The sequence below is a fragment of the Corylus avellana genome, chromosome 4 (assembly GCF_965113065.1).
Source record: "Corylus avellana chromosome 4, dhCorAvel1.hap1.2, whole genome shotgun sequence".
Taxonomy (NCBI): Eukaryota; Viridiplantae; Streptophyta; class Magnoliopsida; order Fagales; family Betulaceae; genus Corylus; species Corylus avellana.
The window spans coordinates 23,285,771-23,302,864 of record NC_142493.1 but is presented as its reverse complement, the minus strand read 5'-3'; the positions used below and the strand labels follow the sequence as shown (position 1 = coordinate 23,302,864).

Below are 17,094 nucleotides of genomic sequence, written 5' to 3'. Positions count from 1 at the left end.
TCACAGGTTTCTTGGGCTTCCAGCTGGGTTAGGATATTAACGAACTCCAGGCATGGGATAGCCACAATGATGGGCTCCAAAAATCCGGAAATTTTACATGAAAAGAATAATACATGCACCACATGTATTCTGTGTATCCAAAAAATTTAGAATAATACTACTTTTCACACTCGTTTATCACATACTTCATACTGACTGATATGATATGTTTTAAGTAGCTGACATAAGAAGTTACTTAAAATATACCATATCTGTCAATATGAAATAAGCATGATAAATGCATGTGCATAATAGCATTACTCAAAATTTTAAGCTACAGCAATTAGACAGACAGTGTTCCTACAAAAGTTTTCCAGAAGCAGAACACAACCGATAGTATCAGCTTTTCAAAATTATATTGTACTTCCTTCAAATGACACTTTTGGTGGGATTTTTAGGTGTTCATTGCTTTTGCTGTGAACATCACATTTGCCCTTCCAGCATAGGGGCCGTTTTTCTTTCTATAACCAAGCAGGCTTGTAACTTGAAGCATTGCCCATGTAAATTGTTTGTTTTATGGAGAGCTTATACTTGCAGATTCTACTGGATCATATTATGGCCTGTTAAAATTGGTTCACTTCCAAGTTTGCAAAGGGAATACCAATTCTGACAATTTATATTGTATTATTGACACTAAATTTTTACATTTAATATTGTTGTGTAAATAATACAATGATTGCCGAAGTAATTGATTGAATTTATAAATATAAAGTAAAGAAAGTTTCTGTGAAATGCTCTGTTCAACTGTTAAACAGAAGTAAATAGTTGGAGATACAACAGGTTGAGGTGAAGTGACTAATCTAAAAGTTGAGAACTTAAGCGTCTGCGTGATTGGAACCTCCTTGCTATTGGCATCTCCCACCCTAGTCTTTCAAGGAACTCCTCAATCAACCTACGAATTCATGTAGAGGAATAAGACAGGGAGCAAAATGAAAACCAAACACACTACGTAAGACCCAAGTAAACTCACAGGCTACAAATGGCCTTCTGTGATGATGCCAGCTCGCGGTCCGGGAATGAATCCTCCAATCGGAAGCTCAACCAAACATACAAATCCAACACCTTCCGTTTTGGTACCAAAAAAGAAATTTTAGTTGCAAATCCACGTTATATAATAATAGTGAAAAATGGAATTCAGTAACATATTTCCTTGAAGAAGCTCAAGTTAAACAAAACCTCTATCTTCAGCTCCTGAGCTTGACAAAAGAATACTATTGACAAATTAGGAACTAAATGACTGTAAAGAGTAATAAATGTTTTCGCTTTTGAACCTCTATTGATATCGAAATCATTTACAGACAGGAGAAAATGTACAGTTATCTACATACACCATTGGCTGTAGGGGTGCCGATGGTTTAATGGCCGAATTACAAGAGTTTTCATCCGAATTTCTTGGCCAAATTTACAACTAAATCAATGGAACTTATATATATATATATGCAGCTAAAAGTTTAGAACTAAAGTACCTTAAGAACTAGCAATTACTTAACTCCAATCCCTTCATTATATAATTAATTCCAAACATACAACAGATGCACCTCCTTTTCTACTGTGCAGTGCCTACAATCACAATAAACTCTGAAAATTCCATTCCTCAATAAAACTTATGTACCTTTTGATTCTAAAATTATTCCTAAACATTGCAATTTACAATTCTAATATTATAACTATTTCTAGGTTTATTAGAAGTGGTGACTATGCAAAAACAAAGAAAAAAGAAAAAGTAATGCCTATTTAAGAAGATTGTAGTCACTTGCAAAGTCCAATATAAAATTTTCAGATTCTCGGTTATGTCTACTTAAGTTGTTACTTGATTATTTCGAACAGTGCTACAAAGTAGAAGATTGCATCAATGAGTAGAATTTCTGAACCAATGGAAACAAGACCAAGTTTTGTCCCCCAGGATCAAAAAAGTGATACTAAAAAGAAAATTACCTTGTGGATGGATTCAAGCTCTTTGAGAGCAGCAGGTGTTTTTGGCACCTGAAGTGTTCCTGGTGTAAATATTTCTCGCAGCCGTACTATGCCATTGTTTGCATAATTTTGTGCGAACTGGCGCATCATAATATATCATATTAATTCATAGTTAAAAACAAACATCAAATAGTTTTTCAAGAACTATAAACTTGATCTTACTTGTGTGAGACCCTGAGATGAAATCTCATCACCCATGTCAACTGGACTGCACAAAACATAAATTAATGATACTGAAACTGAACAAGTTAACAAAAGAATAAAGCTACCTAACTTGCTCAGTCCACCAAAACAGGTAATCATATTTTAAAAACTTGGGGGACAAGCTAAAACAAAAACAAATTTTGACCTTTTCAGATGGATAAAAGACAACACCTGATGCAGAAAAGGTACTTATCATGCAACCCGAGCGGCAATTCATCAATAACAGCAGCAACTTTCTGACATCAATATCACAATTAACATCTAAAGCAAAAGTTGATAAAAGATAAATACATATTGAAGAAAGTGAAATGACCAAAATTGTTGACCTTCTTATAGCCTATTTGAGATTGCGTTTAAAAAATAGAGCTTTTAAGTCAAAAAGAGCTTTTGGATAAAAACTTCATTTTAAGCTTTTGACAAAAAGTGTTTTTTTTTATCATTTTTAAGCTTTTTGGACCCTTAAAAGCGCTTTTAGTTTTTTTATCAAACAAGTACCTTTTTTTTTTTCTAACCGACTTTTTGAGTATTAAAAGCACTTTTAGACTCCTCAAACACAATCCCAAACAGATCCTTAGTAGCCAAGAAGAAAGCAACATATTGGGATATGTTCCCCTGATTGATGGGGGGAGAATGATAAAAACATACCAAAGTTTCTTCACAATCAGCAATAAAATAATTCTCAGATAATTTGGCGTTGTCCAGAAAGTGCTCCTGCCCAAATCAAAAGCCTCTAACTATCAAATAGTTGGAAACAGATTACTGTCATAATGCAAAAAAAGTCGAGTTTCTACAAGTTTTTCAACATTTTAACAATCAGATTTACTTCTCAGTTGGCTGAAAGTATTCATTACAATTTCAAATGTTCCATCGCATTCAATGAGGAATCATGGTTTGTTTTACAACCATAATTTCTTTACTTGTTTAAACCTTTTTATCATTTTTTACCAGTTTCAACCGGCACTCAGGTGATGTCAAAGGAAATTAGAAGTGGATTATTAAAACAGAAAGGAGTTTTCTTGGGAGCTAAAATATGTAATTGATGGATAGACTCTTTTTTTTTTTTTGATGGGGAGGAGGATAGATTACTAAAAATACACTCATCAAAGTCGGGAAATATTACACTCATCAAAGTGATATATATATATATATATATATATATATATATATATTCTTTTGCACTATCACATGCAGCGTATGGGGAGGGCAGGAGAGTGAAGCTCCAACATTCAACAACCTCCACATACAATGCAAATGAATTTTCGCTTCTCTTTTCTTTCTTTTCCTCACAGGTAAAAATCCATGACATAACAGATTGAATCATAACCCTTAGCATCAGCTATGCAGACACAATTTTAATTGTTCTAAAAAATGTATAACTCAATAAATAGACAGGCACAAAATATATATATATATATATATATATATATATATATATATATATATATATATATATATATGTTTTTGATAAGCATGAAACAAATAAATAGATGGCTATAGAAGATACAAAGAAAACAGAAAGTGTCAAGTGAACGCCTACCAAGATCTGATGGAGGTCATTTGTTAGGTGTACACGTGAGTACATGAACATGAGTTCGAAAGTAGGAAATAATCCAGCACGCTGCATAAGAAGAGTTACTTCGATTAAAAAAATGATGATGCAACGTAAAACAATGATACAAAAGCCCATATTTATATTGTAATTGACAAGTAATTAGTAGTCAGATGCATAAGATGTGTGGTGGCCATTTTGATGATGGTAGAATAACCTCTAGAGTGGGCGATGGGGATTTGAGTGATGAATGAAGCAAGGGTAGATCCTCTGCATCGATACAAGTCACTTCACCAACAGGAAATTTTGATCCATACCGGCCCGCTCTCCCTACAGGTAAATTCAACAAGCCATCTGAAGCGTTCATGGAGGATCAGAATATACAGATCAAACCATTCCAAGCTCAGGAAACAAACAACAACAGAACATTATCACCAAGCGACTATTCTTTACTCAATATGCAAGTGTTGGCATAACAGATGATATCTTGATAGCACATAAATTGGTTGAACATAGTGACCATTAGGTAATTCCAGACAAAGGGAGATCTGCAGCCATGAGCCTCTAGCCTCACCCATGGCTCACTTCAAGGGCAAGCCCCAAACTCATTCCAAGCTTTCAATGAGATACAACATATAACGAATGTAAGAGAGAGTATCCAACATCTATATTCAAATAATGTATCAGGCATAATGTCTTAATGATCTCAAGCTCTACATACTGCAAGCTCTTCTTCCAAAATACAAAAAATAAAAAAATAAAAAAAACTATCAATGCAGCAAAAAATGAAAATTAACATTTAACTAAAATAAATATCTGTTGTTACATTGATGTCAAAAAGTTGCAGGTTACCAACAGAAAAAGGAAATCCTTTCACAAAATTTTCCTGCCCAATTTCCACATTAACATGAGCTTTATAGGTATTGAGTAACAAGTAACAGTTAAAACTTACAACCATGCTAAAAATCACTACCAAAACAAAATTCTATAGTTTGGCTAGGATTAAGCTACCTGCAATTTGCTTGATTTCTGAAATGGTAAGATCCCGCATCTCAATACCATCAAACTTCTTCATAGTTGAAAATATGATCCTGGAGATGTTCAAGTTGAGACCCATCCCAATGGCATCACTAGCCACAAGGACATCAAAGTCACTGCTTGCATCGTTGAACATTGTTGCCTGCAGTCCTAAAGAATGTTTTAACTCAGCAAATCCATAATCATCAACTATAGAGGACCATAAGAGAGAAAATAAACAAGCAACTGAAAATTGAGAGAAGGTTTACTTTTATGTTTATGTGTGTGTGTATATATATATATACAGGGAGAGAGAGAGAGTGGAAAAAGTGGAAAAAACCTTCAAAGTACATTAAGAAAAATCGCACTTCCACCAGGAGAAGTAGCCATTGTAAATGAATTTTGTTATCAGTATATACCAAACACATAACTCACTGTAGAGGAAAACATATTTTAGATAAGGGGGATAACTGTGAGTTTTTCACAAATGTATAACAGAAAAAGGAAAAAAGAAAAGAAAAAGTAGATAAAAAAAGAAGAAGAAGAAGAAGCAAGGAAATGTAAATGAGATTTATTGAGAAAATACATCTGTTGCAATGAACTAAGCATAAGTAAAACAGAGGCGAGATAAAGCTTTTTAGACACAGGAAGGAAGGCATACCTGTCTGGTTCGAGTCTCAGGCGGCAGTGAACCATAAACTACGGAACAAAGATGCTTTTCCTCATTTTCAATTTTCTTCTACAGTGGTGGAGAGGATACAAATGAACTTAGAAAAGTTATTTTTCAAAATAAAACTCATATTATGTCACATGTGCATCGTTTAAACAGAACTCGGAAAAGAGAAAGAAACAAAGTTCTCTTATGTCAAGAAAGTAAACTCAATACGTAGGATCTCAATGGCAACAAAAGTTGGAAAGTAAATTTTCTATCTTTCGTAAGCCAAGGAGCAGAGTTTAAAACATGAGTAGAAGAAGGTTTTATTGAAGGAAACCCTTCAGTTCTTGAGTAAATAAAAAGAGTGCTTCCACTTCTGCCAGCTTGATCTCTCCCAGCAGTACAATAGTAACATGAGCTCGTCTGGCCACCACTCAGACTACTGAGGACCTGTATCTTCTCCCTCTTTTCTCATTCTCCTTCTATTGGAAACAGAACTTAGGGGCATTTGACAAAGACTAAAATAGGATGCCCTAGAACACCTTGAAGTGAAGTCCATAGCAAATACTCATTTGAACTCCATCAATAAGAAGATTAACTGATTCAGACTCTTTCATTCCAGACCACCTAAGTAGAGCCATGAAGATAAATTCACGGGTTACCATCATCCCATAGGCCTCAATAATTTTAAATCGTTAGTCAAATTTTGTGTATCTTCTCCCTCTTTCTCATTCTCCTTCTATTGGAAACAGAATTAGGGGCATAGCAAAATACTAGCCTTTGACAAAGACTAAAATAGGATGCCCTAGAACACCTTGAAGCGAAGTCCATAGCAAATACTCATTTGAACTCCATCAATAAGAAAATTTACTGAATCAAATTCTTTCATTCCAGACCACCTAAGTAGAGCCATGAAGAAAAATTCACGAGTTACCATCATCCCGTAGACCTCAAGAATTTTAATCATTAGTCAAATTTTGTCTATGTTATATGGCATACTTACAGGCTAACTAACAAAGTTTCCAAATTGTAACTAGAGAATTCCAAATTGTGCAAAGTAAACAAGGAAGAAAGCTATTATATGACATCTCTGAGTCCAACTTGAGTCTGATTTGAAAATTATTCCAAAACCACACAACAAAATTATGTATTGATCTGTCTGCTGAAGCATATAACAAATTCTACCATCATTAAAAATATAGATTGATCTAAAAATCTAAACATGGGGGTCTTCAAAGTTTCATATAATTTCAGATTGGAATACAGCTTTCTGTCTCCACCTCCTTCTGCTGAAATATCCTTACATATCTGAGCAATCTAGCTACAATCGCCTCTCCAAAGCTAATTACATGTGCAGCTTGAACATGCTTTTAGAGCTTCTTGGGCTCAAGTATGAAAATACTTACAAGTAGAAGATAGAAACTTGATATTTATTATCAATAATAATTCAGAAAAAGAATAGTGTTGCATGGAGCAAGAAGACCAGGGAATCTATTGATCAGCTTCTACTCCACTGCGAAGTAGCTAAAGATTTGTGGGTATTAATTTGTCTTTTCCGAATGGAGTGGGCAATGCCCCAACGTGTGCTAGTTGGAGAGGCCAGGTTGGTCACCACCATAATATAGAAGTTTGGAGGACTGTTCCCCTTTGCTTGATGTGGTGTATTTGGAGAAAACGCAATACTCAGAATTTTGAAGATTGTGAGAGAATGCAATACCCAAAATTTTGAAGATTATGAGAGAACTGAAGTTGAGTTAAAAGCTATGTTGTTCAAAACCCTTTATGGGTGGATGACTGCTTTCAACAGTTCTCACTTTTCTAATATTTTAGAATTTCTTATTTTTTTCTTCTTCTTCCTAGTTGGGTGTCTCTCTTGTATACTTCATGTATACTTAGGTTGTGTTCCTTTGCGCTTTCTAATAAGATTGAATTACTTATCAAAAAGAAAAAAAGAAAAAAGAAAAATAAATAGCTTTTACCTTTTATTACTTTGCTCATGATCCAACTCCAATCATAACTCTTAACAAGTCTGTCAACTGAAACTAATGAACCATAATGAGTTTGATGGTATGTTCAAATCAAATTCTGCACCCATTACCAGTACCAGCTTAAAGCCCATTTTGTAACTCCCAAACATCTTTCCAGAATGCTCCATGCCTCAATCATGTGTCCTCCATTAGGATCACCATTCTGACATGATCTACTGTTTCTACTTATAAAAAGACATGATCTACTGTCTCCATTTAACCATGTAGCAAAAGTCATGTATTTTATACAGGTAATTTTACCCAAGCCTGTAAGCCTCATGTGGATCAGACGTTAGATCTGATCATAGTTTGGAAAATTGCTTTATTAAGATAAAATGAACCAAATCAACATGGCAACAGCTTAGAATAATTTCACAGCTTCCGCCCACATGGTCATTCTACTCATTTTTTCTTTCATCCTTTTTTTTTGGGGGGGGTGGGTAAGAACATATCTTTCCATCTAAATACACACAAAAAGAAAAACAAAATAAATATTTTTTTTTTTGATAGGTAAATAAATAAATAAATTGTAAGATAGCTGGATAGGCTCATGGTCACTGCAAATATATCATTGCAACAAGAAAATTTAGACAAGAAAAAATAATGATTCAGGACAAGATAATTAAACCCACGTCAAGTGGGATTAAACAAGAAAGAAAACAAGGGAACAGAACATAACGATAAAAGTAGAAACAAAAGAGAAGTAACTACTGACCTTTAATCTGTATATCTCACGACGCGAAAAGGTTACAATACAATCGCCTGTTTGTATATGAGAGAAGGAAACAAGAGGGACCTTTGATGGAACTAGTGGTGAAAGTCTCTCATAATAATGAACCTATTGTATGGCATATACAATAAAAAAAGGTTTTCCAATCAGTAACATGATACAAACACCACAACATTAGCATACAACTTACAGCCACATAATGGTAGACTTGTGGATGGGAGGGGCATTGTGAATTAGAAAATATAGAATGATATCGGCACATTACCATTTGTATACCCAAACATAAACGTCTGAGGATATTGGTTAATCAAAGACAATTTACAGAATTATGACTACTTCAAGAGAAGCTGCTATGGAAACCAAAAAGTGCTCCCTAAACTTTGTTGCAGAAGAATTTCAGGTTCATTTTAGTCCAATGCAGGTAAACAGAATGAATACATCTAAAAAGAAGAAAGAAAAAAAGTTTCGTACCAACAACAAACTTAAATTATCATTAAGAAAAAAGAGAGAAAAAGTTACTTTCTTTTTTAAAGATATTCAACAGAGAACCAATAAATTTGAGAGATGGCAGCATGGGAGAGTGATGGGTGTTGGGGGGGGTGGGTGGGGGGGATAGCAGAAGACCAAAAGAAAAACAAAAAGTCACATTACAATAGGCTTCTCAATTTCATTCTATCTTCTCTTTTGAACAATGAAAGAAAGCGAACTCTATATGGACATTAGACAATAGAAGAATTTGTAAATATGCCACTTCAAATCAATTATTTCAAATCCACAAAAAAAAGTTCTCATCTATTTACGGAAGTGGTAAAGTAGGTTTAATATATCCTTTATGAACTAAAACAAGTAAATTTTGACTCAAGATTACATTAAACAGATTATTACCTCAATCTCATCACCTGTCACTTTGAGTATTTCCTGGATAAGGGGAACAGCAGCTGCATCTCCGCAAAGGTGAAGCTCATCAGCAGAGATTCCTAATAAAGCACGAGTAAATGAAAAACCCCTTGTCCTACATCCCAACATCTGAGGAAGGAAGATAATAAGAATATGAATATAAATAACCACAAAATATAAGTACCTACAGAAAATTCATAAGCTTTTATTTATATAAAACAACACTGATAAAGACAAAGCCACATAGTCCAAAAACTTGGGGTTCTCTGGACCAATATTACTTCACCAAGAATTTCCATCTAGGATTCTTATCAAAAAGAAGTTCCATCTAGGCCTCATCTTCAAACATATAATTGACCAACATGATGTTCAAAGAAACTTCTTATAACTGTGATGGTAAAATAAGCAAAGCAAAGATATTGAATCAAAGTATTGTTATAACATGAAAACAGACTCCCTTTTATTAAATAGGAGGAATATTTCATTAAATAGGAGAAATCTTTTAAATACAATTGTACATGATTTAAATCAATGTCGTGATGCTTTATAGCAGACCCTAACCTTTCCAATAATTGGCTGATTCCCATCTACAAACTATAGAAATTAGATCATTTGCATCAAGGTGCGCACTTTAACTAATTTCACATTTATATAGAATTTAATTAACAGCATCCAAATGCTGATGAACTTGCTAAAATATGCAGGAAGTAAGTCTCCAGATAAACCAAGGGCATGCCTGAATTTCATCAATAACAGCGCAATGGTAGTCTGATGTTACATCAGCCATCTCAACTGTCACAGCCTTGTGTTCTGCACCATCAACTTCCTCTCTTTCTTGTCCCGTAATGAGATCACAAGGGACTTTTGCCTTGTTCAACCGTTTAGCCACCTCCCAAGCCAACAATCTCAATGGACCACAGTATATACCTGCACAGTAATGACAGATGCTTAAGAAGTTTACATACAGCTATAATACTCTCTCTTAATTCTTTTACTAAGAGGATTTGGTAAGGAATTTACCAGATGAACTCGACTCAAGTTGCTTCAGAGCATGGTATGTTTTACCACTATTTGTGGGACCCATATGCAGGAAAACCTTGCGATGTTTCCTTCGAGCATTTGGGTACCATGTATGTGGACGACTAAAATAAATCAAAAACTCCGTTGTGAGGATTCTATGATGGTAAAAGAAAATATTGCATTCACAATTAGCATAAGCATAAAGAAAAGAATTACTGATATCCTATGACTTAAGTATGTGGATAAGACATCTATTAGAACATTGGAAAAAAGGCTTAGTCAGAATCCAACTTTTTTATTTTTTATTTTTTTATTTTTTATTTTTATAAGGAATTGAAATATCATTAAAAGCATAAGGCGCCTCAGGTACATAAAAAATATACAAGAGAAAACACCTAGCTAGCTAGAAGTAGAAAAAAAAAAACTAGAAAATCAGGATAACTAAGCACCAAGGGAGAAATAAATGAAGTTATCCAAAGAAAAAGTATAGAAGAAAGAGGACTCAAGCTCCACCAACGTTCAATCACGGTCCTCAAAATTTCTATCCTTCTTTCCCTTCAAAGGCACCATAAGAGCCAGAGAGACATCATCTTCCACACAACTGCACTCCGAGTGCTACCAACAGTCCACCAATAAGCAAAGAAGCCAACTAATCAGCTAGGCATAACTCAAGACAGCCAAAGCGCCCAATAAAAAAAAAAACATTTCATAAGGTGCAAGCAACCTCACAATGGAGAAGAAGATGGTATGCAGACTCCATAGTCCTCTTACACATCCAACACTTGTTAATTACAATGGCCTCTTAAGATTGTCCATAACAAGGATCCTTCCTAAGGCCTCCAACCAAGCAAAGAAAGCCACCCTCTAAGGAGCCTTAATCCACCAAATACTCTTCCAAGGGAAAGGAGAGCCATCAATACAAACTAGGACACTATAGAAAGATCTGACATTGAACAACCATGTTTTGAAGAGGGACCAAAGCTTGTCTTCACCTTCTCGTCTGCTGCTAATTGAATACAACAAGCTGAAAGACAAGGCAAAGATATCCACCTCTTAGTCATGAGTTGCTCTGCTTAGAAAAAAAAAATAGTCATGAGTTGGTCTAGCAAAGTTAACGTTCCACTTATTAGAGTCACCCAAAAGCACCAAGTGGGCCGCTACAAAGGCATCCTTTGTGTAAGCAATACTCTATAAATCTAGAAAGGCTTCCTTTAGAACTTTATCCCCACACCACAGTTCATGCCAAAATCTAACCTTAGAGCCAACTGCTACCTTAAATCTAATATGACTTGAAAACCCCCCAAGCCCTCCTAATATTCTTTTATAACCACACCCATACACCCCAACAGGTCCATTAGAACACCACCCGCCCCACGAACTGCCAATTTAGTGTTCACGACAACTTTCTACCAAGCCTCTCTCTCACGCATGTAGTGCCATAACCATTTTCCTCCAAGAGCACGATTGAACATCTACACATTTTGAACCTCCAATCCTCCCTCAAAGATTGTAGAGCAGACCTTGGACCAACTTACCAGGTGAAATTTGAACTCTTGGCCTAGCCACCCATAAGAAATCTTGTAAAAGCTTCTCTATACGGTTTGCAACACCCACTAGGAGAGGGAAAAGGAGCATAAAATACGTAGGAAAATTGGAAAAGGTGCTCTTGATATCGCCCTAGACAAATACATCTTTTTCCAACTAGCCAACCACCGATCTAGTGTTTTCAATAACACTGTCCCAAATAGACTTGGCCTTATAGGAGGAGGCCCCCACCAACGAGAGACTAAGATACTTCATAGGCAAAGAAGAAACCCCAAAACCTAAAATGCCAACCAACCCATACACATTCTCAGCAGTATTCAAAGGAACCAATTCTGATTTAGCTAGATTAATCTTTAATCCTGAGACAGCTTCAAAGCATAAAAATAAAGCACGGAGATAGTGAAGGTGGCCAAGCTTAGCCACACAACAAACCAAAGTGTCATATGCAAACAAGAGGTTTGAGATATTAACCTCCTTAAACCCCACAAAAAAGCCTGAAAGAAAACCCCATCAATAGTTGCAAAAATCATTCTACTTAAGGCCTCCACAACAATAACAAAGAGAAAAGGTGACAAAGGATCTCCCTGCTTAAGATGACGGGAGCTACTGAAGAAACCAAACGGATTGCCATTCACCAAAACGGAGAAGCGCGCCAGAGAAACACAAAACATTATCCAAGAGGCCATTTCTCCCCAAAAACCACACATCCTCAACAAGTAAAGAAATTCCAATTGACATGATCATAGGCCTTCTCAATATCTAGCTTCTTAATATATCTTTACTTATCAACAAAAAAAAAAAAAATATCTAGCTTACAGAGCAACCCTGACTCACCATATCTAATCCGACCATCCTTACATTTATTAGCAATAAGTGCAAAATCAAGGATTTGCCTACCTCTAACAAAAATATTATGGGGCTTCGAAACAATCTTCTTGACGACCCTTTTCAACCTATTGGCAAGGACTTTAGCAATAATCTTGTAAACTCCACTTACAAGACTAATAGGACGAAAGTCCTTATGATCAATGGCCCCAAGAACTACTCCAAAGACTATGCGCAAGCAAACGCATACACAGAGACAAACACACACAGATGCAAAAGTGAGGATTGAGAGGTTGTTCTGGTGTCAGAACGAGGAAGAATGAGGAACATATTTTTGGTTAATTCAAAGATATGATTTCATTGACTTCATTGAGGGGTTGTTCTACTTTGAAGAATGTTAGCTTTATCAGAAGATGTAAAGACCAGATAGTTACTAATCCCATATAATGTCAAGCCCCATGATTTTGTATCCATATCACTAAAATAGAAACAAAAATAAGGAATAGAATGATTAACCTAACCGAACAACATAGCAATTCTGTCTCATATGCATAACAAAAAATAGATAAATAAAATCATTTCGAATGCTATGCTAGAGCAAACCAAAAGGTCGTGATATCCAAGAACTCAGACATGTATTATGTAGTTTCAGTCTATAGAATTTTCATGTACAAAATTATTACATTACAAAGGCAAAGGTATTTTTTTCTCTCTCAAGTGAAGATAACACTATATCGGTAGTTGTGAGCCACATTTCTTACGTGAGATCTGTAAAGTCAAACTTCGTGGTACCAGCACAACTGCTGTACTTTCTCGTTGCACAAGAAATGGTAACTAAAGCTGCAATCCTCAATTCCAAGTGCTGCCAAATGGGCTCCATATTTCCTGCTACACAATGGAGAGAAAGGGACTGAGAAAAACTCCAAAACAACACAACTAGTTCAAAACCCACAACAATAAGTTTTTATGTAACTATCAAAAATAAATCCCATTCTGCAGTATACCGAGAAAACAACAAACTGCTCAACTAAGCCCACTATTATCAATTTCCTCAAATTAGTTTGACTTTAAAAAAAAAAAAAAAAAAAAAAAAAAAAAAAGAAGCAAACAAGCAAACTTCTTTCTTCTTTATATTGTCCACAGTTTTCTCGGGTACCAAACACCTTCAACTAAATCATAAAAGAAAAAAAGAAAAAAAGAAAAAAAGAAAAAAAAAAAACTTTAACATGAAATTTAAAGATTTGTCAAAGAAAATGAAACGAGGGTCCGAAGGTCGAACCGTGGAGGGTACGAGAAACTCCCAGAGACGACGAAATTCTTCGACGAAGTAAGAACGAGGCCATTGCTTTTTGGATTGGAAAATTTTATTTTTTTGTCAAAAAAAATCAGGGAAAAACCAATAGCGGGAAATAGGTGTTAACGTAAGCATCGTATTCGAAGGGAAGCATGCGGTGCTCCCTCTCTGCGCTCTCGGGGTTCGTGGGCTTCGCTTCTAGCGCCGTCGTTGGGGGAGAGAGAGTGGGGAAGTCGAAACCGTGGAACATGTGCTACGAGTCGTTTAGCAAGCAAAGAATCTGGGTTCAGTTTGGGCTGGGCTCATGTCCAGTCCACCCAATCTCCAAACCTTTGAAACAACATGGTCCAGTTGACTCGATGTCCCAAGTAGGGGTGGTTTCGGATAACCGAACCGAATAAACTAAATGACATCGTTTTACTTGAAATCACAACGACGTGGTTTTGATTTTAAATCAAAACCACCGACTTAATCGTATATAATATATATTCACAGTCTCACTCATCAGCCGACTCTCTACTCTCTCTCGTCGCCGCCTCTCTCTCTCTCGTCTCTCGTCGCCGCTTGCAGTTTCCGGCTACCAAAATCAGTAGAATTTTAAGGGTAATCTCTCACTCCCTCTCGTTCATCTCTCTCCCATGGTTTTTCTTGTTCATCGAGTTAACAGGAGCTGATGTACGTAGTTATTTTCTTTCTTTATTCTTTAGACTCCTTTAGATTTTCTTGCTATGTTTTAAGTATGAAATCTTACACTGATTCGTGAAATCTTTCTTTCATGAAGCCACAGCGGTGGATTCTGCCGGAACAATGACGAGAAAGCCCATGCTTGCCTTGGAGATTAATTTGATCTCAGCGCAGAATCTCAAACCCCCCTCCGCCAATCTACGCCGAATGCAAACCTACGCAGTAGTCTGGGTCGACCCCAGCCACAAGGTCAAGACCCGAACCGACCGGGTCGGCGGCGAGAACCCAACCTGGAACGACAGGCTCTTCTTCAGTGTCAGCCCGGAGTTTCTCTCCAGTGAGACCTCAGCCGTCTCCATCGAGATCTATGCCGTCGGTTACCTTCGCCACCATATGGTTGGTACCGTACGGTTCCTCGCCAGCAACTTACCGCCCGCCGTCCTATCCGGTTCGAGCATCCCCTCCTTCTCCGCGGTCCATATCCGCCGCCCCTCTGGAAGAATACACGGTGTCCTGAACATCGGAGCCGCGGTAATCGTTCGCTCTCACTTCCCGGCATTGGACCGAAGGCCCGCCATCGGATACCGCGAGCAAGTGGGGGAGAACAAGCACAAGTATGTCTTCTGGTTTTCGCGCACTTCTTTTTGGAAAAAATATTCTTTAAATGGTATTATTTTGCTTTCTTTAAATGGTATTATTTTGCTTTCTTCAAATATATATATATATATATATAGATATTCACTTCTTTCTCTTTCTCTTTCTCTTTCTCTTGCTTAGCCTTCTCCCCTCTCGGTTCATTGGTGTTTATCACACACAGTAAAGCCGACTATGCACCCGTTAGCAAATTTCAGTCCAAGAAGCAACTTATAGATCAACACACCATTCATCTGCTGTCTTGACAGCACTAACCCTTCCTCGATGAATCTCTTCTGCTCTAACCTTCTTCCTAAAACGCATCTGAGAGCGAAGTTTTAGGGAAATAGGACAAAGATCACTCCTTCTTTATAATAGGATTCCGTTGAATCTTTGAATTATTAGGAATTGATTGCTCACTTGTCGAAGTTGTTGCGGGCCTTGATTTCCAACCCGAGGGTCGTTCATGCCGAATTATAAATTGAATATTTGAAGAGTCCAACGGATGACAAATTGTCTAAGTTGTTCTTCTAATCCAAGAATTACCATCTTCTGCCCATTTTTCCAGTCACCGTAATTCCTTGAAATCTTAAAAGACGTTAGGCCCAGAAACTACCAAAACCCATCCTCTGTTTCCGGTGAGAGCACGGATTCCACAGCCAAACACCCCAAAATCACCTTCTCCGGCCACTGATGAGTTTCAAAAATTCGAAAACGAAACAAAAAAAATCAAACAATGGGCGGGAGAGAGAAGGGCTGGGTTGATGGTATTGGAGGGAGAGAGTTGCCGATGGCACGTCTGCCCCCTCCCATGTTAGATATCTGGGATTAATATGAGGTGCTTTATTTTTCCTCTAAATTACTCAGTCTGAATTTTTATTGTTTTTTTGATTGAATGGTTTTAAACATGCAGGTACCTTGGGGCATGCTGGTAGACAAATGCAGCGAATGGAGCATGTTGTTAGACAATTGCAGCGAATGAAGCAAGGTATTTTCTTATAAAGTAAAAAATTTAGGTACATATGTCATTCATAAAACATTTTGCATATTCATATTTTCTGCTTTTTTTTTTGTTTGTCATTTCATTACATTGTTGCGTTTAATAAAAAAATTATATATATATATATATATATATATATATATATATATATATATATATATATATATATATTTTTCTGCTTTTTTTTTTTGTTTGTCATTTCATTACATTGTTGTGTTTAATAAAAAAATTAAAAAATTTAGGTACATATGTCATTCATAAAACATTTTGCATATTCATATTTTCTGCTTTTTTTTTGTTTGTCATTTCATTACATTGTTGCGTTTAATAAAAAAATTATATATATATATATATATATATATATATATATATATATATATATATATTTTCTGCTTTTTTTTTTGTTTGTCATTTCATTACATTGTTGCGTTTAATAAAAAAATATATATATATATATATATATATATATATATATATATATATATATATATATATAAGTCATATTACTTTTTTTGATAAGTAATATATAAGTCATATTTTTGTTGTTGCTTGTTTTGTCTTTTACATTTGGTGCATTAATCCGATTTTCATTTCAGTTTTGGTTTTTTTTTTTTTTTTTTCAAATAAAAATTATATATATATATATATATATATATATATATATATATATATTATTGCATTGCTTTTAAATCTTTGCTTAGTTTTTTTTCACTATTTTTTATTTGATTTTCAGTTTTGAAAAGAAGAAAAAAAAAATTGGGGGTCTTACTTTTGTATTCACACGTGGTTGCATTTGTGCTTAATGTTCTTAAATTATGCATTAGTTCATTTTGCGTGACTTATGCTTGAGGATTATTTTTTGTGATGGATCTGCATGTTATTGTGTGCATAAATGGTATTAAACATTTAAATTATGCTTGCAATGTTCGTGCATCTAAGAATTCCGACTTGTTAATATGCTGTCCTATGAGTTCTTGGTAAGCAAAGTCATTGGTGGAGAT

The 17,094-nt window shown here is 35.6% G+C and overlaps 2 protein-coding genes across 8 annotated transcripts; one reads left to right on the top strand and one right to left on the bottom strand.

Moving 5' to 3' along the window:
- Window positions 1-643: 643 nt before the first annotated feature.
- On the bottom strand, window positions 644-14,082 carry ATSUV3 (ATP-dependent RNA helicase). Of its 7 annotated transcripts, none has more exons than XM_059589738.2 (16): window positions 13,762-14,082; window positions 13,244-13,370; window positions 10,113-10,234; window positions 9,829-10,019; window positions 9,081-9,221; window positions 8,181-8,303; window positions 5,445-5,522; window positions 4,778-4,946; window positions 3,984-4,120; window positions 3,755-3,835; window positions 2,863-2,928; window positions 2,389-2,449; window positions 2,176-2,216; window positions 1,975-2,091; window positions 1,010-1,101; window positions 644-931 (listed from the first exon to the last, which is right to left on the bottom strand). In XM_059589738.2, exons 1-16 carry the CDS (start codon window positions 13,823-13,825, stop codon window positions 835-837), a joined length of 1,707 nt encoding a protein of 568 aa, XP_059445721.2. In that variant the 5' UTR covers window positions 13,826-14,082; the 3' UTR covers window positions 644-834. The 7 variants fall into 7 exon arrangements, with proteins under 7 accessions (XP_059445721.2, XP_059445719.2, XP_088372203.1 ...); XM_059589736.2 differs by having other exon boundaries at window positions 2,176-2,221; window positions 2,389-2,453; window positions 13,762-14,081; XM_088516077.1 differs by having other exon boundaries at window positions 3,984-4,096; window positions 13,762-14,081.
- A 219-nt stretch (window positions 14,083-14,301) lies between these two features.
- LOC132176906 (uncharacterized) lies at window positions 14,302-16,084 on the top strand. The gene is made up of 3 exons (XM_059589067.2): window positions 14,302-14,379; window positions 14,558-15,074; window positions 16,007-16,084. The coding sequence occupies exons 2-3, from the start codon at window positions 14,584-14,586 to the stop codon at window positions 16,026-16,028; spliced, it is 513 nt and encodes a 170-aa protein (XP_059445050.1). The 5' UTR covers window positions 14,302-14,379; window positions 14,558-14,583; the 3' UTR covers window positions 16,029-16,084.
- The last annotated feature ends 1,010 nt before the right edge of the window (window positions 16,085-17,094 follow it).